At 42.7% G+C, this 21664-nt stretch overlaps 1 protein-coding gene across 1 annotated transcript in view; it reads left to right on the top strand.

Annotated features, from left to right (window-relative positions):
• The window catches only part of vcana (versican a), a 46012-nt gene that overhangs the window by 18222 nt on the left and 6126 nt on the right, over positions 1–21664 (top strand). The window contains exons 9-10 of the mRNA XM_086314082.1: positions 194–15314; positions 16305–21590. Of these exons, the coding sequence (XP_086170208.1) occupies positions 194–15314; positions 16305–21590 (20407 nt within the window). The remainder of the gene's footprint in view (positions 1–193; positions 15315–16304; positions 21591–21664) is intronic.

Here is a 21664-nt window from a genome sequence, read left to right as displayed (position 1 = left end):
CACAACTCCAATGGATGTAGAACGTTCAAGTGATGACACCACAGATATATTGAATGCAAGCTCTGTCTTCAGTGACGTATCTCCATCTGTATCCAGCACTGTGGAGTCAATACCACTATCACTTGCAGTAACACAACATGTTGATACAGATCAGACTAAAGTACCATCCCTTACCAGTGTTCCAGATGTTGAGGTTGAAAGTGAAAGCAGTCAACCTACCGTAATGGACTCGTTTGCTTCTTTCAGTCCATCAACAATGAAGTCAGAAACTACATCCTTCCCGAGTTCCACAGATACAGATTTTTCTGGAGACAGCACTACTGTTTTCCCTGAAGTCTCAAGCATCATAACAACAACAGTGCTTTCAAGTGATACTTCAAAAGGTGCTTTTACTTCATCCTCATCTGTCTTCAGTACTCAGAAGCCAATATCAGTGTCATCTGGTACGGAAAAATCTGTCACCACAAGCAAGTTCGATGAATATTCATTAACACCAGAGGAAAGTTCTTTTTTGACATCAACAGAAGAGGGCTCAGGAGATCAGACGCCTGAAATGATCAGAAATCTCACTGCACTTCCCACAGCTTCCTCATTGTTCACCACGGAGAAGTCAACAGCAACTCCAGCTGATGTTTACTCCAGCGCTCTCTCAGATAAGACAGAAAAGACTTCTGTTTCTCCTTTGACTGATAAGACAATGACCTATTTGGACACAACTCCAATGGATGTAGAACGTTCAAGTGATGACACCACAGATATATTGAATGCAAGCTCTGTTTTCAGTGACGTATCTCCATCTGTATCCAGCACTGTGGAGTCAATGCCACTATCACTTGCAGTAACACAACATGTTGATACAGATGAGACTAAAGTACCATCCCTTACCAGTGTTCCAGATGTTGAGGTTGAAAGTGAAAGCAGTCAACCTACCGTAATGGACTCGTTTGCTTCTGTCAGTCCATCAACAATGAAGTCAGAAACTACATCCGTCCCGAGTGCCACAGATACAGATTTTTCTGGAGACAGCACTACTGTTTTCCCTGAAGTCTCAAGCATCATAACAACAACAGTGCTTTCAAGTGATACTTCAAAAGGTGCTTTTACTTCATCCTCATCTGTCTTCAGTACTCAGAAGCCAATATCAGTGTCATCTGGTACGCAAAAATCTGTGACCACAAGCAAGTTCGATGAATATTCATTAACACCAGAGGAAAGTTCTTTTTTGACATCAACAGAAGAGGGCTCAGGAGATCAGACCCCTGAAATGATCAGAAATCTCACTGCACTTCCCACAGCTTCCTCATTGTTCACCACGGAGAAGTCAACAGCAACTCCAGCTGACGTTTACTCCAGTGCTCTCTCAGATCAGACAGAAAAGACTTCTGTTTCTCCTTTGACTGATAAGACAATGACCTATTCGGACACAACTCCAATGGATGTAGAACGTTCAAGTGATGACACCACAGATATATTGAATGCAAGCTCTGTTTTCAGTGACGTATCTCCATCTGTATCCAGCACTGTGGAGTCAATACCACTATCACTTGCAGTAACACAACATGTTGATACAGATCAGACTAAAGTACCATCCCTTACCAGTGTTCCAGATGTTGAGGTTGAAAGTGAAAGCAGTCAAACTACCGTAATGGACTCGTTTGCTTCTGTCAGTCCGTCAACAATGAAGTCAGAAACTACATCCTTCCCGAGTGCCACAGATACAGATTTTTCTGGAGACAGCACTACTGTTTTCGCTGAAGTCTCAAGCATCATAACAACAACACTGCTTTCAAGTGATACTTCAAAAGGTGCTTTTACTTCATCCTCATCTGTCTTCAGTACTCAGAAGCCAATATCAGTGTCATCTGGTACGGAAAAATCTGTCACCACAAGCAAGTTCGATGAATATTCATTAACACCAGAGGAAAGTTCTTTTTTGACATCAACAGAAGAGGGCTCAGGAGATCAGACGCCTGAAATGATCAGAAATCTCACTGCACTTCCCACAGCTTCCTCATTGTTCACCACGGAGAAGTCAACAGCAACTCCAGCTGACGTTTACTCCAGTGCTCTCTCAGATCAGACAGAAAAGACTTCTGTTTCTCCTTTGACTGATAAGACAATGACCTATTCGGACACAACTCCAATGGATGTAGAACGTTCAAGTGATGACACCACAGATATATTGAATGCAAGCTCTGTTTTCAGTGACGTATCTCCATCTGTATCCAGCACTGTGGAGTCAATACCACTATCACTTGCAGTAACACAACATGTTGATACAGATCAGACTAAAGTACCATCCCTTACCAGTGTTCCAGATGTTGAGGTTGAAAGTGAAAGCAGTCAACCTACCGTAATGGACTCGTTTGCTTCTGTCAGTCCGTCAACAATGAAGTCAGAAACTACATCCTTGCCGAGTGCCACAGATACAGATTTTTCTGGAGACAGCACTACTGTTTTCGCTGAAGTCTCAAGCATCATAACAACAACACTGCTTTCAAGTGATACTTCAAAAGGTGCTTTTACTTCATCCTCATCTGTCTTCAGTACTCAGAAGCCAATATCAGTGTCATCTGGTATGGAAAAATCTGTCACCACAAGCAAGTTCGATGAATATTCATTAACACCAGAGGAAAGTTCTTTTTTGACATCAACAAAAGAGGGCTCAGGAGATCAGACGTCTGAAATGATCAGAAATCTCACTGCACTTCCCACAGCTTCCTCATTGTTCACCACGGAGCAGTCAACAGCAACTCCAGCTGATGTTTACTCCAGCGCTCTCTCAGATCAGACAGAAAAGACTTCTGTTTCCTCTTTGACTGATAAGACAATGACCTTTTCGGACACAACTCCAATGGATGTAGAACGTTCAAGTGATGACACCACAGATATATTGAATGCAAGCTCTGTCTTCAGTGACGTATCTCCATCTGTATCCAGCACTGTGGAGTCAATACCACTATCACTTGCAGTAACACAACATGTTGATACAGATCAGACTAAAGTACCATCCCTTACCAGTGTTCCAGATGTTGAGGTTGAAAGTGAAAGCAGTCAACCTACCGTAATGGACTCGTTTGCTTCTTTCAGTCCATCAACAATGAAGTCAGAAACTACATCCTTCCCGAGTTCCACAGATACAGATTTTTCTGGAGACAGCACTACTGTTTTCCCTGAAGTCTCAAGCATCATAACAACAACAGTGCTTTCAAGTGATACTTCAAAAGGTGCTTTTACTTCATCCTCATCTGTCTTCAGTACTCAGAAGCCAATATCAGTGTCATCTGGTACGGAAAAATCTGTCACCACAAGCAAGTTCGATGAATATTCATTAACACCAGAGGAAAGTTCTTTTTTGACATCAACAGAAGAGGGCTCAGGAGATCAGACGCCTGAAATGATCAGAAATCTCACTGCACTTCCCACAGCTTCCTCATTGTTCACCACGGAGAAGTCAACAGCAACTCCAGCTGATGTTTACTCCAGCGCTCTCTCAGATAAGACAGAAAAGACTTCTGTTTCTCCTTTGACTGATAAGACAATGACCTATTTGGACACAACTCCAATGGATGTAGAACGTTCAAGTGATGACACCACAGATATATTGAATGCAAGCTCTGTTTTCAGTGACGTATCTCCATCTGTATCCAGCACTGTGGAGTCAATACCACTATCACTTGCAGTAACACAACATGTTGATACAGATGAGACTAAAGTACCATCCCTTACCAGTGTTCCAGATGTTGAGGTTGAAAGTGAAAGCAGTCAACCTACCGTAATGGACTCGTTTGCTTCTGTCAGTCCATCAACAATGAAGTCAGAAACTACATCCGTCCCGAGTGCCACAGATACAGATTTTTCTGGAGACAGCACTACTGTTTTCCCTGAAGTCTCAAGCATCATAACAACAACAGTGCTTTCAAGTGATACTTCAAAAGGTGCTTTTACTTCATCCTCATCTGTCTTCAGTACTCAGAAGCCAATATCAGTGTCATCTGGTACGCAAAAATCTGTGACCACAAGCAAGTTCGATGAATATTCATTAACACCAGAGGAAAGTTCTTTTTTGACATCAACAGAAGAGGGCTCAGGAGATCAGACCCCTGAAATGATCAGAAATCTCACTGCACTTCCCACAGCTTCCTCATTGTTCACCACGGAGAAGTCAACAGCAACTCCAGCTGACGTTTACTCCAGTGCTCTCTCAGATCAGACAGAAAAGACTTCTGTTTCTCCTTTGACTGATAAGACAATGACCTATTTGGACACAACTCCAATGGATGTAGAACGTTCAAGTGATGACACCACAGATATATTGAATGCAAGCTCTGTTTTCAGTGACGTATCTCCATCTGTATCCAGCACTGTGGAGTCAATACCACTATCACTTGCAGTAACACAACATGTTGATACAGATGAGACTAAAGTACCATCCCTTACCAGTGTTCCAGATGTTGAGGTTGAAAGTGAAAGCAGTCAACCTACCGTAATGGACTCGTTTGCTTCTGTCAGTCCGTCAACAATGAAGTCAGAAACTACATCCTTCCCGAGTGCCACAGATACAGATTTTTCCGGAGACAGCACTACTGTTTTCCCTGAAGTCTCAAGCATCATAACAACAACAGTGCTTTCAAGTGATACTTCAAAAGGTGCTTTTACTTCATCCTCATCTGTCTTCAGTACTCAGAAGCCAATATCAGTGTCATCTGGTACGCAAAAATCTGTCACCACAAGCAAGTTCGATGAATATTCATTAACACCAGAGGAAAGTTCTTTTTTGACATCAACAGAAGAGGGCTCAGGAGATCAGACGCCTGAAATGATCATAAATCTCACTGCACTTCCCACAGCTTCCTCATTGTTCACCACGGAGAAGTCAACAGCAACTCCAGCTGACGTTTACTCCAGTGCTCTCTCAGATCAGACAGAAAAGACTTCTGTTTCTCCTTTGACTGATAAGACAATGACCTATTTGGACACAACTCCAATGGATGTAGAACGTTCAAGTGATGACACCACAGATATATTGAATGCAAGCTCTGTTTTCAGTGACGTATCTCCATCTGTATCCAGCACTATGGAGTCAATACCACTATCACTTGCAGTAACACAACATGTTGATACAGATGAGACTAAAGTACCATCCCTTACCAGTGTTCCAGATGTTGAGGTTGAAAGTGAAAGCAGTCAACCTACCGTAATGGACTCGTTTGCTTCTGTCAGTCCGTCAACAATGAAGTCAGAAACTACATCCTTCCCGAGTGCCACAGATACAGATTTTTCCGGAGACAGCACTACTGTTTTCCCTGAAGTCTCAAGCATCATAACAACAACAGTGCTTTCAAGTGATACTTCAAAAGGTGCTTTTACTTCATCCTCATCTGTCTTCAGTACTCAGAAGCCAATATCAGTGTCATCTGGTACGCAAAAATCTGTCACCACAAGCAAGTTCGATGAATATTCATTAACACCAGAGGAAAGTTCTTTTTTGACATCAACAGAAGAGGGCTCAGGAGATCAGACGCCTGAAATGATCAGAAATCTCACTGCACTTCCCACAGCTTCCTCATTGTTCACCACGGAGAAGTCAACAGCAACTCCAGCTGACGTTTACTCCAGTGCTCTCTCAGATCAGACAGAAAAGACTTCTGTTTCTCCTTTGACTGATAAGACAATGACCTATTCGGACACAACTCCAATGGATGTAGAACGTTCAAGTGATGACACCACAGATATATTGAATGCAAGCTCTGTTTTCAGTGACGTATCTCCATCCGTATCCAGCACTGTGGAGTCAATACCACTATCACTTGCAGTAACACAACATGTTGATACAGATGAGACTAAAGTACCATCCCTTACCAGTGTTCCAGATGTTGAGGTTGAAAGTGAAAGCAGTCAACCTACCGTAATGGACTCGTTTGCTTCTGTCAGTCCGTCAACAATGAAGTCAGAAACTACATCCTTCCCGAGTGCCACAGATACAGATTTTTCTGGAGACAGCACTACTGTTTTCGCTGAAGTCTCAAGCATCATAACAACAACACTGCTTTCAAGTGATACTTCAAACGGTGCTTTTACTTCATCCTCATCTGTCTTCAGTACTCAGAAGCCAATATCAGTGTCATCTGGTACGCAAAAATCTGTCACCACAAGCAAGTTCGATGAATATTCATTAACACCAGAGGAAAGTTCTTTTTTGACATCAACAGAAGAGGGCTCAGGAGATCAGACGCCTGAAATGATCAGAAATCTCACTGCACTTCCCACAGCTTCCTCATTGGTCACCACGGAGAAGTCAACAGCAACTCCAGCTGACGTTTACTCCAGTGCTCTCTCAGATCAGACAGAAAAGACTTCTGTTTCTCCTTTGACTGATAAGACAATGACCTATTCGGACACAACTCCAATGGATGTAGAACGTTCAAGTGATGACACCACAGATATATTGAATGCAAGCTCTGTTTTCAGTGACGTATCTCCATCTGTATCCAGCACTGTGGAGTCAATACCACTATCACTTGCAGTAACACAACATGTTGATACAGATCAGACTAAAGTACCATCCCTTACCAGTGTTCCAGATGTTGAGGTTGAAAGTGAAAGCAGTCAACCTACCGTAATGGACTCGTTTGCTTCTTTCAGTCCATCAACAATGAAGTCAGAAACTACATCCTTCCCGAGTGCCACAGATACAGATTTTTCTGGAGACAGCACTACTGTTTTCCCTGAAGTCTCAAGCATCATAACAACAACAGTGCTTTCAAGTGATACTTCAAAAGGTGCTTTTACTTCATCCTCATCTGTCTTCAGTACTCAGAAGCCAATATCAGTGTCATCTGGTACGGAAAAATCTGTCACCACCAGCAAGTTCGATGAATATTCATTAACACCAGAGGAAAGTTCTTTTTTGACATCAACAGAAGAGGGCTCAGGAGATCAGACGCCTGAAATGATCAGAAATCTCACTGCACTTCCCACAGCTTCCTCATTGTTCACCACGGAGAAGTCAACAGCAACTCCAGCTGACGTTTACTCCAGTGCTCTCTCAGATCAGACAGAAAAGACTTCTGTTTCTCCTTTGACTGATAAGACAATGACCTATTTGGACACAACTCCAATGGATGTAGAACATTCAAGTGATGACACCACAGATATATTGAATGCAAGCTCTGTTTTCAGTGACGTATCTCCATCTGTATCCAGCACTGTGGAGTCAATACCACTATCACTTGCAGTAACACAACATGTTGATACAGATGAGACTAAAGTACCATCCCTTACCAGTGTTCCAGATGTTGAGGTTGAAAGTGAAAGCAGTCAACCTACCGTAATGGACTCGTTTGCTTCTGTCAGTCCATCAACAATGAAGTCAGAAACTACATCCGTCCCGAGTGCCACAGATACAGATTTTTCTGGAGACAGCACTACTGTTTTCCCTGAAGTCTCAAGCATCATAACAACAACAGTGCTTTCAAGTGATACTTCAAAAGGTGCTTTTACTTCATCCTCATCTGTCTTCAGTACTCAGAAGCCAATATCAGTGTCATCTGGTACGCAAAAATCTGTGACCACAAGCAAGTTCGATGAATATTCATTAACACCAGAGGAAAGTTCTTTTTTGACATCAACAGAAGAGGGCTCAGGAGATCAGACCCCTGAAATGATCAGAAATCTCACTGCACTTCCCACAGCTTCCTCATTGTTCACCACGGAGAAGTCAACAGCAACTCCAGCTGACGTTTACTCCAGTGCTCTCTCAGATCAGACAGAAAAGACTTCTGTTTCTCCTTTGACTGATAAGACAATGACCTATTTGGACACCACTCCAATGGATGTAGAACGTTCAAGTGATGACACCACAGATATATTGAATGCAAGCTCTGTTTTCAGTGACGTATCTCCATCTGTATCCAGCACTGTGGAGTCAATACCACTATCACTTGCAGTAACACAACATGTTGATACAGATGAGACTAAAGTACCATCCCTTACCAGTGTTCCAGATGTTGAGGTTGAAAGTGAAAGCAGTCAACCTACCGTAATGGACTCGTTTGCTTCTGTCAGTCCGTCAACAATGAAGTCAGAAACTACATCCTTCCCGAGTGCCACAGATACAGATTTTTCCGGAGACAGCACTACTGTTTTCCCTGAAGTCTCAAGCATCATAACAACAACAGTGCTTTCAAGTGATACTTCAAAAGGTGCTTTTACTTCATCCTCATCTGTCTTCAGTACTCAGAAGCCAATATCAGTGTCATCTGGTACGCAAAAATCTGTCACCACAAGCAAGTTCGATGAATATTCATTAACACCAGAGGAAAGTTCTTTTTTGACATCAACAGAAGAGGGCTCAGGAGATCAGACGCCTGAAATGATCATAAATCTCACTGCACTTCCCACAGCTTCCTCATTGTTCACCACGGAGAAGTCAACAGCAACTCCAGCTGACGTTTACTCCAGTGCTCTCTCAGATCAGACAGAAAAGACTTCTGTTTCTCCTTTGACTGATAAGACAATGACCTATTTGGACACAACTCCAATGGATGTAGAACGTTCAAGTGATGACACCACAGATATATTGAATGCAAGCTCTGTTTTCAGTGACGTATCTCCATCTGTATCCAGCACTATGGAGTCAATACCACTATCACTTGCAGTAACACAACATGTTGATACAGATGAGACTAAAGTACCATCCCTTACCAGTGTTCCAGATGTTGAGGTTGAAAGTGAAAGCAGTCAACCTACCGTAATGGACTCGTTTGCTTCTGTCAGTCCGTCAACAATGAAGTCAGAAACTACATCCTTCCCGAGTGCCACAGATACAGATTTTTCTGGAGACAGCACTACTGTTTTCCCTGAAGTCTCAAGCATCATAACAACAACAGTGCTTTCAAGTGATACTTCAAAAGGTGCTTTTACTTCATCCTCATCTGTCTTCAGTACTCAGAAGCCAATATCAGTGTCATCTGGTACGCAAAAATCTGTCACCACAAGCAAGTTCGATGAATATTCATTAACACCAGAGGAAAGTTCTTTTTTGACATCAACAGAAGAGGGCTCAGGAGATCAGACGCCTGAAATGATCAGAAATCTCACTGCACTTCCCACAGCTTCCTCATTGTTCACCACGGAGAAGTCAACAGCAACTCCAGCTGACGTTTACTCCAGTGCTCTCTCAGATCAGACAGAAAAGACTTCTGTTTCTCCTTTGACTGATAAGACAATGACCTATTCGGACACAACTCCAATGGATGTAGAACGTTCAAGTGATGACACCACAGATATATTGAATGCAAGCTCTGTTTTCAGTGACGTATCTCCATCCGTATCCAGCACTGTGGAGTCAATACCACTATCACTTGCAGTAACACAACATGTTGATACAGATGAGACTAAAGTACCATCCCTTACCAGTGTTCCAGATGTTGAGGTTGAAAGTGAAAGCAGTCAACCTACCGTAATGGACTCGTTTGCTTCTGTCAGTCCGTCAACAATGAAGTCAGAAACTACATCCTTCCCGAGTGCCACAGATACAGATTTTTCTGGAGACAGCACTACTGTTTTCGCTGAAGTCTCAAGCATCATAACAACAACACTGCTTTCAAGTGATACTTCAAACGGTGCTTTTACTTCATCCTCATCTGTCTTCAGTACTCAGAAGCCAATATCAGTGTCATCTGGTACGCAAAAATCTGTCACCACAAGCAAGTTCGATGAATATTCATTAACACCAGAGGAAAGTTCTTTTTTGACATCAACAGAAGAGGGCTCAGGAGATCAGACGCCTGAAATGATCAGAAATCTCACTGCACTTCCCACAGCTTCCTCATTGTTCACCACGGAGAAGTCAACAGCAACTCCAGCTGACGTTTACTCCAGTGCTCTCTCAGATCAGACAGAAAAGACTTCTGTTTCTCCTTTGACTGATAAGACAATGACCTATTTGGACACAACTCCAATGGATGTAGAACGTTCAAGTGATGACACCACAGATATATTGAATGCAAGCTCTGTTTTCAGTGACGTATCTCCATCTGTATCCAGCACTGTGGAGTCAATACCACTATCACTTGCAGTAACACAACATGTTGATACAGATGAGACTAAAGTACCATCCCTTACCAGTGTTCCAGATGTTGAGGTTGAAAGTGAAAGCAGTCAACCTACCGTAATGGACTCGTTTGCTTCTGTCAGTCCGTCAACAATGAAGTCAGAAACTACATCCTTCCCGAGTGCCACAGATACAGATTTTTCTGGAGACAGCACTACTGTTTTCGCTGAAGTCTCAAGCATCATAACAACAACACTGCTTTCAAGTGATACTTCAAACGGTGCTTTTACTTCATCCTCATCTGTCTTCAGTACTCAGAAGCCAATATCAGTGTCATCTGGTACGCAAAAATCTGTCACCACAAGCAAGTTCGATGAATATTCATTAACACCAGAGGAAAGTTCTTTTTTGACATCAACAGAAGAGGGCTCAGGAGATCAGACGCCTGAAATGATCAGAAATCTCACTGCACTTCCCACAGCTTCCTCATTGGTCACCACGGAGAAGTCAACAGCAACTCCAGCTGACGTTTACTCCAGTGCTCTCTCAGATCAGACAGAAAAGACTTCTGTTTCTCCTTTGACTGATAAGACAATGACCTATTTGGACACAACTCCAATGGATGTAGAACGTTCAAGTGATGACACCACAGATATATTGAATGCAAGCTCTGTTTTCAGTGACATATCTCCATCTGTATCCAGCATTGTGGAGTCAATACCACTATCACTTGCAGTAACACAACATGTTGATACAGATGAGACTAAAGTACCATCCCTTACCAGTGTTCCAGATGTTGAGGTTGAAAGTGAAAGCAGTCAACCTACCGTAATGGACTCGTTTGCTTCTTTCAGTCCATCAACAATGAAGTCAGAAACTACATCCTTCCCGAGTTCCACAGATACAGATTTTTCTGGAGACAGCACTACTGTTTTCCCTGAAGTCTCAAGCATCATAACAACAACAGTGCTTTCAAGTGATACTTCAAAAGGTGCTTTTACTTCATCCTCATCTGTCTTCAGTACTCAGAAGCCAATATCAGTGTCATCTGGTACGGAAAAATCTGTCACCACCAGCAAGTTCGATGAATATTCATTAACACCAGAGGAAAGTTCTTTTTTGACATCAACAGAAGAGGGCTCAGGAGATCAGACGCCTGAAATGATCAGAAATCTCACTGCACTTCCCATAGCTTCCTCATTGTTCACCACGGAGAAGTCAACAGCAACTCCAGCTGATGTTTACTCCAGCGCTCTCTCAGATCAGACAGAAAAGACTTCTGTTTCTCCTTTGACTGATAAGACAATGACCTATTCGGACACAACTCCAATGGATGTAGAACGTTCAAGTGATGACACCACAGATATATTGAATGCAAGCTCTGTTTTCAGTGACGTATCTCCATCTGTATCCAGCACTGTGGAGTCAATACCACTATCACTTGCAGTAACACAACATGTTGATACAGATGAGACTAAAGTACCATCCCTTACCAGTGTTCCAGATGTTGAGGTTGAAAGTGAAAGCAGTCAACCTACCGTAATGGACTCGTTTGCTTCTGTCAGTCCGTCAACAATGAAGTCAGAAACTACATCCTTCCCGAGTGCCACAGATACAGATTTTTCCGGAGACAGCACTACTGTTTTCCCTGAAGTCTCAAGCATCATAACAACAACAGTGCTTTCAAGTGATACTTCAAAAGGTGCTTTTACTTCATCCTCATCTGTCTTCAGTACTCAGAAGCCAATATCAGTGTCATCTGGTACGCAAAAATCTGTCACCACAAGCAAGTTCGATGAATATTCATTAACACCAGAGGAAAGTTCTTTTTTGACATCAACAGAAGAGGGCTCAGGAGATCAGACGCCTGAAATAATCAGAAATCTCACTGCACTTCCCACAGCTTCCTCATTGTTCACCACGGAGAAGTCAACAGCAACTCCAGCTGACGTTTACTCCAGTGCTCTCTCAGATCAGACAGAAAAGACTTCTGTTTCTCCTTTGACTGATAAGACAATGACCTATTTGGACACAACTCCAATGGATGTAGAACGTTCAAGTGATGACACCACAGATATATTGAATGCAAGCTCTGTTTTCAGTGACGTATCTCCATCTGTATCCAGCACTGTGGAGTCAATACCACTATCACTTGCAGTAACACAACATGTTGATACAGATGAGACTAAAGTACCATCCCTTACCAGTGTTCCAGATGTTGAGGTTGAAAGTGAAAGCAGTCAACCTACCGTAATGGACTCGTTTGCTTCTGTCAGTCCATCAACAATGAAGTCAGAAACTACATCCGTCCCGAGTGCCACAGATACAGATTTTTCTGGAGACAGCACTACTGTTTTCCCTGAAGTCTCAAGCATCATAACAACAACAGTGCTTTCAAGTGATACTTCAAAAGGTGCTTTTACTTCATCCTCATCTGTCTTCAGTACTCAGAAGCCAATATCAGTGTCATCTGGTACGCAAAAATCTGTCACCACAAGCAAGTTCGATGAATATTCATTAACACCAGAGGAAAGTTCTTTTTTGACATCAACAGAAGAGGGCTCAGGAGATCAGACGCCTGAAATAATCAGAAATCTCACTGCACTTCCCACAGCTTCCTCATTGTTCACCACGGAGAAGTCAACAGCAACTCCAGCTGACGTTTACTCCAGTGCTCTCTCAGATCAGACAGAAAAGACTTCTGTTTCTCCTTTGACTGATAAGACAATGACCTATTTGGACACAACTCCAATGGATGTAGAACGTTCAAGTGATGACACCACAGATATATTGAATGCAAGCTCTGTTTTCAGTGACGTATCTCCATCTGTATCCAGCACTGTGGAGTCAATACCACTATCACTTGCAGTAACACAACATGTTGATACAGATGAGACTAAAGTACCATCCCTTACCAGTGTTCCAGATGTTGAGGTTGAAAGTGAAAGCAGTCAACCTACCGTAATGGACTCGTTTGCTTCTGTCAGTCCATCAACAATGAAGTCAGAAACTACATCCGTCCCGAGTGCCACAGATACAGATTTTTCTGGAGACAGCACTACTGTTTTCCCTGAAGTCTCAAGCATCATAACAACAACAGTGCTTTCAAGTGATACTTCAAAAGGTGCTTTTACTTCATCCTCATCTGTCTTCAGTACTCAGAAGCCAATATCAGTGTCATCTGGTACGGAAAAATCTGTCACCACCAGCAAGTTCGATGAATATTCATTAACACCAGAGGAAAGTTCTTTTTTGACATCAACAGAAGAGGGCTCAGGAGATCAGACGCCTGAAATGATCAGAAATCTCACTGCACTTCCCACAGCTTCCTCATTGTTCACCACGGAGAAGTCAACAGCAACTCCAGCTGATGTTTACTCCAGTGCTCTCTCAGATCAGACAGAAAAGACTTCTGTTTCTCCTTTGACTGATAAGACAATGACCTATTTGGACACAACTCCAATGGATGTAGAACGTTCAAGTGATGACACCACAGATATATTGAATGCAAGCTCTGTTTTCAGTGACGTATCTCCATCTGTATCCAGCACTGTGGAGTCAATGCCACTATCACTTGCAGTAACACAACATGTTGATACAGATGAGACTAAAGTACCATCCCTTACCAGTGTTCCAGATGTTGAGGTTGAAAGTGAAAGCAGTCAACCTACCGTAATGGACTCGTTTGCTTCTGTCAGTCCATCAACAATGAAGTCAGAAACTACATCCGTCCCGAGTGCCACAGATACAGATTTTTCTGGAGACAGCACTACTGTTTTCCCTGAAGTCTCAAGCATCATAACAACAACAGTGCTTTCAAGTGATACTTCAAAAGGTGCTTTTACTTCATCCTCATCTGTCTTCAGTACTCAGAAGCCAATATCAGTGTCATCTGGTACGCAAAAATCTGTCACCACAAGCAAGTTCGATGAATATTCATTAACACCAGAGGAAAGTTCTTTTTTGACATCAACAGAAGAGGGCTCAGGAGATCAGACGCCTGAAATGATCAGAAATCTCACTGCACTTCCCACAGCTTCCTCATTGTTCACCACGGAGAAGTCAACAGCAACTCCAGCTGACGTTTACTCCAGTGCTCTCTCAGATCAGACAGAAAAGACTTCTGTTTCTCCTTTGACTGATAAGACAATGACCTATTTGGACACAACTCCAATGGATGTAGAACGTTCAAGTGATGACACCACAGATATATTGAATGCAAGCTCTGTTTTCAGTGACGTATCTCCATCTGTATCCAGCACTGTGGAGTCAATACCACTATCACTTGCAGTAACACAACATGTTGATACAGATCAGACTAAAGTACCATCCCTTACCAGTGTTCCAGATGTTGAGGTTGAAAGTGAAAGCAGTCAACCTACCGTAATGGACTCGTTTGCTTCTGTCAGTCCGTCAACAATGAAGTCAGAAACTACATCCTTCCCGAGTGCCACAGATACAGATTTTTCCGGAGACAGCACTACTGTTTTCCCTGAAGTCTCAAGCATCATAACAACAACAGTGCTTTCAAGTGATACTTCAAAAGGTGCTTTTACTTCATCCTCATCTGTCTTCAGTACTCAGAAGCCAATATCAGTGTCATCTGGTACGCAAAAATCTGTCACCACAAGCAAGTTCGATGAATATTCATTAACACCAGAGGAAAGTTCTTTTTTGACATCAACAGAAGAGGGCTCAGGAGATCAGACGCCTGAAATGATCAGAAATCTCACTGCACTTCCCACAGCTTCCTCATTGTTCACCACGGAGAAGTCAACAGCAACTCCAGCTGACGTTTACTCCAGTGCTCTCTCAGATCAGACAGAAAAGACTTCTGTTTCTCCTTTGACTGATAAGACAATGACCTATTTGGACACAACTCCAATGGATGTAGAACGTTCAAGTGATGACACCACAGATATATTGAATGCAAGCTCTGTTTTCAGTGACGTATCTCCATCTGTATCCAGCACTGTGGAGTCAATACCACTATCACTTGCAGTAACACAACATGTTGATACAGATGAGACTAAAGTACCATCCCTTACCAGTGTTCCAGATGTTGAGGTTGAAAGTGAAAGCAGTCAACCTACCGTAATGGACTCGTTTGCTTCTGTCAGTCCATCAACAATGAAGTCAGAAACTACATCCGTCCCGAGTGCCACAGATACAGATTTTTCTGGAGACAGCACTACTGTTTTCCCTGAAGTCTCAAGCATCATAACAACAGCAGTGCTTTCAAGTGATACTTCAAAAGGTGCTTTTACTTCATCCTCATCTGTCTTCAGTACTCAGAAGCCAATATCAGTGTCATCTGGTACGCAAAAATCTGTCACCACAAGCAAGTTCGATGAATATTCATTAACACCAGAGGAAAGTTCTTTTTTGACATCAACAGAAGAGGGCTCAGGAGATCAGACGCCTGAAATGATCAGAAATCTCACTGCACTTCCCACAGCTTCCTCATTTTTCACCACGGAGAAGTCAACAGCAACTCCAGCTGATGTTTACTCCAGTGCTCTCTCTTATCAGACAGAAAAGACTTCTGTTTCCTCTTTGACTGATAAGACAATGACCTATTCGGACACAACTCCAATGGATGTAGAACGTTCAAGTGATGACACCACAGATATATTGAATGCAAGCTCTGTTTTCAGTGACGTATCTCCATCTGTATCCAGCACTATGGAGTCAATACCACTATCACTTGCAGTAACACAACATGTTGATACAGATCAGACTAAAGTACCATCCCTTACCAGTGTTCCAGATGTTGAGGTTGAAAGTGAAAGCAGTCAACCTACCGTAATGGACTCGTTTGCTTCTTTCAGTCCGTCAACAATGAAGTCAGAAACTACATCCTTCCCGAGTGCCACAGATGCAGATTTTTCTGGAGACAGCACTACTGTTTTCGCTGAAGTCTCAAGCATCATAACAACAGCAGTGCTTTCAAGTGATACTTCAAAAGGTGCTTTTACTTCATCCTCATCTGTCTTCAGTACTCAGAAGCCAATATCAGTGTCATCTGGTACGCAAAAATCTGTCACCACAAGCAAGTTCGATGAATATTCATTAACACCAGAGGAAAGTTCTTTTTTGACATCAACAGAAGAGGGCTCAGGAGATCAGACGCCTGGAATGATCATAAATCTCACTGCACTTCCCACAGCTTCCGCAAAGTTCACCACGGAGAAGTCAACAGCAACTCCAGCTGATGTTTACTCCAGTGCTCTCTCAGATCAGACAGAAAAGACTTCTGTTTCTCCTTTGACTGATAAGACAATGACCTATTTGGACACAACTCCAATGGATGTAGAACGTTCAAGTGATGACACCACAGATATATTGAATGCAAGCTCTGTTTTCAGTGACGTATCTCCATCTGTATCCAGCACTGTGGAGTCAATGCCACTATCACTTGCAGTAACACAACATGTTGATACAGATGCGATGTCATCTGGAACAGACAAATACTATACCACAACTGCAAGAGATGAAACTAACTCCTTTACTGAAGAGTGGAGCTCGCATGATGAGATAACCCATATACCGGCCTTTGTCAATGCAGTTCCTCCATCTTTTTCATCGCTCAGCACAATGGCCCCAACATCAAGTCCAGTCGCAGAACTTGAGATTCCATTAATTAGTCACCCAGAGAAAACCTTGCTTTACCCCTTAACTGACAACACAGTGTTATCTCCTGAACCCTTTACATTAACTGACCAAACTGTAGACATGTTTACGTTATCTTCTTTCTCAGATACAACTTCAACTGAAACAATAGAGATGGTAACAACAAGGAACACTGTTTCTTTTGATTTCATGACTACGACATCAACATCAGCACCATCAACTACTTTCAGTGACTCTCAAAGAACACACACATCCTTTACAGCAACAGTTGAAAACCTGAAAACTTTGACTCACAGTACAATGATTTCACCTCATGAGTTCATGACCGGGCAGTCTACAGATGCTCCTCTGTTTTCTGCCACTACTCAGTTTGAGTCAGAAGCAGGTCATTTTCCCGACCCAGACTTCTCAGGAGATTACACATCAACATACACAGATGAAACAGCACCTGAACAGCCCTCTGTGGAATCAGCAACCCTAGCAGTAACAACATTTAGTCCATCAAACACACCTGTATTCACTGGGGAAGAGCATTCAAGTGATAGAGAATTTACAACTGCTACATCTAGTCCCTATACACTCAAAACATTTCGGCCAATGGCAATACCCAGTATTACCCCAATGATGACCTCTGCCTACAATGACATGGACAACTCTGGCAGCTTCCCTCAAGACTTTGATTTGGAATCAAGTCAAGATGGATCTGGTGAAGGGATATTAATTGAAACTGCTACAAAACCATACAAGGAATTTAAAGTGCAAACAGATGAGACAGAAACAGATGAGACTCAGAGCACATCTGACATGGTCAGTGTTGCATTTTCACCTCAGTCTAGTACACAGGTAACCAAAGAATTTATATCACCAACTCAATCTCCAAGCATGATGAGCCCTGAGATTTACACTTCTGATCAGGGCAGTGGAGTCACCGATCAAGATGAGTGGTCAGGCGATGACTCAAGTGGGTCATCCTCCACAAGAGTACCTGAAAGGGAGAGTTCTGGAGTTTTGGATAGTACAATTTCCTCAGCGGTTATAAATTCAGTGTTTCCAGAAGATAGTGACCCAGGTGGCCATACCACTGACGTGCTTATTACAGTAAAAGACACAGGATTATCAGTTCTACCCACAACCAAACCAAGAATAATAGGAGCAACTCATGAAAGTACATCTGTTACTAGCACAGAGAGTACAGGCCATTCCATTTTCAGCACAGAGAAACCAACAAGCACAGCAAAAAGACTTAATGAAAGTGGAACAGCTGATGTTCCAAAATCTACTGCACCTGCAGCTTCTCTCTACACCACAGAGAAGTCGTACACATCAACAGAATATGCAATCACAAGTAAAAAATCAACACCAAAACCAGATTTTACTTTGACAGAGGTAGAGAGTTCTGGCAACCAAACCACTGTGAAGTTCACCCTAAAGCCTTCAGTGATGGAGACTGCCACATTTTCAGAAACAGCAGGTGAAACCAAGGGTTTTGCTACAGCAACAGCAACCTCTGATAACAGGGTTTTCTCACAGGAAAGTAAAATTACTCCAGCAACAGATCATCCCCTTTCAAGCACTGAGAAAGATGAGGTTGCTGTGGCTGAACACACAACAGAATCCCCCTCTACAGCCCTGCCCTCCCATACAACTGATGCCTTAATATATAATCACACTGTTGTTGATTTCAGCACAGAAAGCTTGAGCAGTGAGCATAAACAAGATGAATTTACATCAACATCTGCCCCAGTTCCCACTGTTATATATCACAGCGTTACAGATCAACAAGTTGAGATTATTACTCCCGACAGGAGCCAAGCCAAGACTCGACTAACTGAACAAACACCGACCATAGTTCTGGATGCATCCAAAACATCAACCAGCACATCTATCATATTCATCGAGGATACACAACAGGAAGATAAACTGTTCTCTGGAGTTACAGATAGTATGAGAGAAGACAGCTACAGTACAGAGCTTATTACCAAAGATGATACAATCACTGATGCAGATACGATGTCTGTGGTTCCCTCTTCTTCATTTTATCCAACTATTCTGACAGAGGAAGCTGGGGGTGTCACAGCAATTACAATAACTCAAAAGCTGGAAGTTACAGAAGAACCAGAGGGTTCAGGGACTGTGGGTGACACATTTTTGAGTCCTACACCAACCTCAGCCAGTGATACATCATCAGCCTCAACATCTTCTGAATACTTGTTCACTTCAGAATCGTCACCTGTGAAAGACGTTTCTTCGGAAGAAACATCAAGTGAAGTAAATGTCACAAGGTTGGCGCAGGCCACACAAGATACTTCCGTGTCCACTCAGTCAAGCTCTGGAGAAATCTATGATGTTACAACAACACACAAAGTTTTCTCATTTGAGACTACCAAACCAATTTCTGATCAATTCCAAGGAGACACTACTGAGATTTCCACTTCCTCATCTTTTTCTTCTCAAATGTTAATGGAAACAGCAGACTCTACCTCTGTCACTTTAGTGACTAGTGAAGATTATGTGGTCACCACAGTTAAAAAAGAAAAATATACGACAGCATCACCCGTAATTCTAACAGCTACAAGTCACGGCATAACTGATAAAACCTTAAGTTCATCCGTTTTCACACAAACCACTAAACCTTCAGTCACTGTCGCACCAGTCTCCACTAAACCTGGAACAATGAAATCCACCAGTAAAACATCTGATGACGACTCTTCAGGTGACTCTGATGACTTTGCACAAGAAAGCTCAGAGAAACCTTCAGCATCATCTTTGGAAAGTTGGATGACTGAAAAAACATCTACACCCTCTTCACTGTTTAGTACTGAGCAAGCCAGGTCTGAGATCATGCCTACTCCCCACACTGGCATCTCTTCTGAGAAAAATGTGCCAGCCACAGTGAGCCCAGTGTTGTCTAGTGAGAAGTTAAGCACTGCTATGGTTGTAACTGCCCAGACTGCATTAACAGTCACAACATTGAAAGGGGAAATTTCAAGTAGTTCAGACAGTGACATCCAGAAAACATCTCCTCATGCTATTATAACTTCATCTCATATGGGGACAGGAGCGGAGCCTGTTGGAGTAGAATCTACAACTCCAAAACCTCCAAGTGAAGAAGAAGAAGAAACTATAGCTACTGACACAAGATCTCCTGCAGTGTCAAGCGCTGTAGACGCATCACTAGAGATCTCAGGTGAAGCAACTTACTCATTTTCATTTGAAACAAAAAGGACTCCATCCTCAGGTGTGTCCTCAGTTTCTACCACTGAGACTGAAGGGTTGGTTTTCACTTCAGAAATTACTGACCAGTCACCCAAAATGATAACAGAACCTGCCCTTACCATTCTTGCTTCTACCACTGAGAAGCCAGCTGTAGTATCGACTGAGAGAGACACCTCAACCGATGAAGACAGTTCACGTTATGCCAAGACGCCAGTGAAGAGTGAAGAGAGGTTTATATCAACAGGAACAAGTATTATTATTTCTACAGCAGGTTCAAGTGAAATGGGATTGAGCACCTTTGGGTCTGACTCTGTCACTCCTAGTTTGTCGACCGTTAAGAAGACTATGATTACTAGCACTTTATCCACTCAGCCGGCAAGCTCCCAAACAGATGAGTCAGAATCTTTTGAAGAAACCTCAGGTCAGACATCCCATGAGGTCTTCAGCACTGCAGCCCATGCAACACAGCCCCCTGCTGTGACCAGATCTATTGAGTCATTGAATACATCAACTTCCTTTGAGTCAGAACCAAAGGAGTCACAAAATGCAGCTATAACAAGCACAGCTATCTCAGAGACAACAGTAATGATCACCACAATACCCACTTCAAATGTCCCCTCAACACCATCACAGCCAGATGTTGTCATTCAGTTGGACTCAACTCTTTCTCCTCTACAACCACTGACAACTCCCATGGAATTATTTGAACAAGCCAAGTCAGAAATTACACTTACACACCGCCCCAACCCTGGTCTTTCTCATGATATATCACTGACCACAACTCGCCCTGTATTTGCTAATCATGTCACAAGCCAGACTGCAGTATCAACAGTTGCACCTGCTTTTGTTTCTGAAGACGACCGTGTTTCGGTAGCAGATGGGACAGTTGAACCAGCTGTTGATCAGGTCTCAAGTGGTGCAACGACTCACCTCAGTCTAACTGATCCACAACCAGATTATGAAGCACTAAATCCTTATGTGGTGGCAGCAGATCCCCTGTACAACCAAACACTAGAAAATGATACAGTGTTAATTTCTACACCACCATCTGTTGCTCAAACACCTGACTCAAAGGTAATAGCAGAAGCTATCATGGTTACGGCATCAACCACAATCAGTGGAAAATCAGTCTCTACCCTCCAAGAAAACAGCATGACTACAGCAAGTGTTGTTAAGCTGGGTGATGATGAGTCACCTTCTGTCCCTAATGATAAGGCTGAAAGTGGCTCTGTAAGTTCTGGGATTTCATCCCCCAGCTTTGATGATGTATTTGATGAACTGATGACTACAAAGGCACCAAAGATCATCAGTATAGAACAGGCTCTATCTCCAGATGAAATCAAGAAAGTATTTAAGGTAAATGCTACAGAAGCTTCAAAGAAGGAAGGTGTTGATGTCACGTTTGGGAAAGGTGACATAGGTGTCTCTCCTTACACTGAAATACCAACCAGCACTCAATTCAAGACAGTATCACCAGCCCAGGTGCAAAATCAGCTAGGTACAATTGCATCAACCACACCATCAACCTTTTCTGAGCAAGACCAGAAACAGGGCAGTGACATGACTGCACCACCATCAGTTATTGAAGGAAAACCATCAATAAAAGAGGAGGAAACAACCACACCGCCTAATAGAGGATTTGATCTGGGACACACTGTTGTTGGCGAGACTATGGAGATTTCTGGTAAGTTTCCTTCTAAGTTGGCACTGAAATAGAGCAAAAAAAATGAATACTCCAATAAACTTCTGTTTAATTCG

The sequence above is a fragment of the Aulonocara sp. 'chitande type north' Nkhata Bay genome, linkage group LG12 (genome assembly GCF_057382095.1).
Source record: "Aulonocara sp. 'chitande type north' Nkhata Bay isolate Kocher_YH1m ecotype deep benthic linkage group LG12, A_spYH_male_GT1.1, whole genome shotgun sequence".
NCBI classification, from domain to species: Eukaryota; Metazoa; Chordata; class Actinopteri; order Cichliformes; family Cichlidae; genus Aulonocara; species Aulonocara sp. 'chitande type north' Nkhata Bay.
The sequence above is the reverse complement of the archived record's forward strand: the minus strand, read 5'-3'. Positions and strand labels throughout refer to the sequence as shown.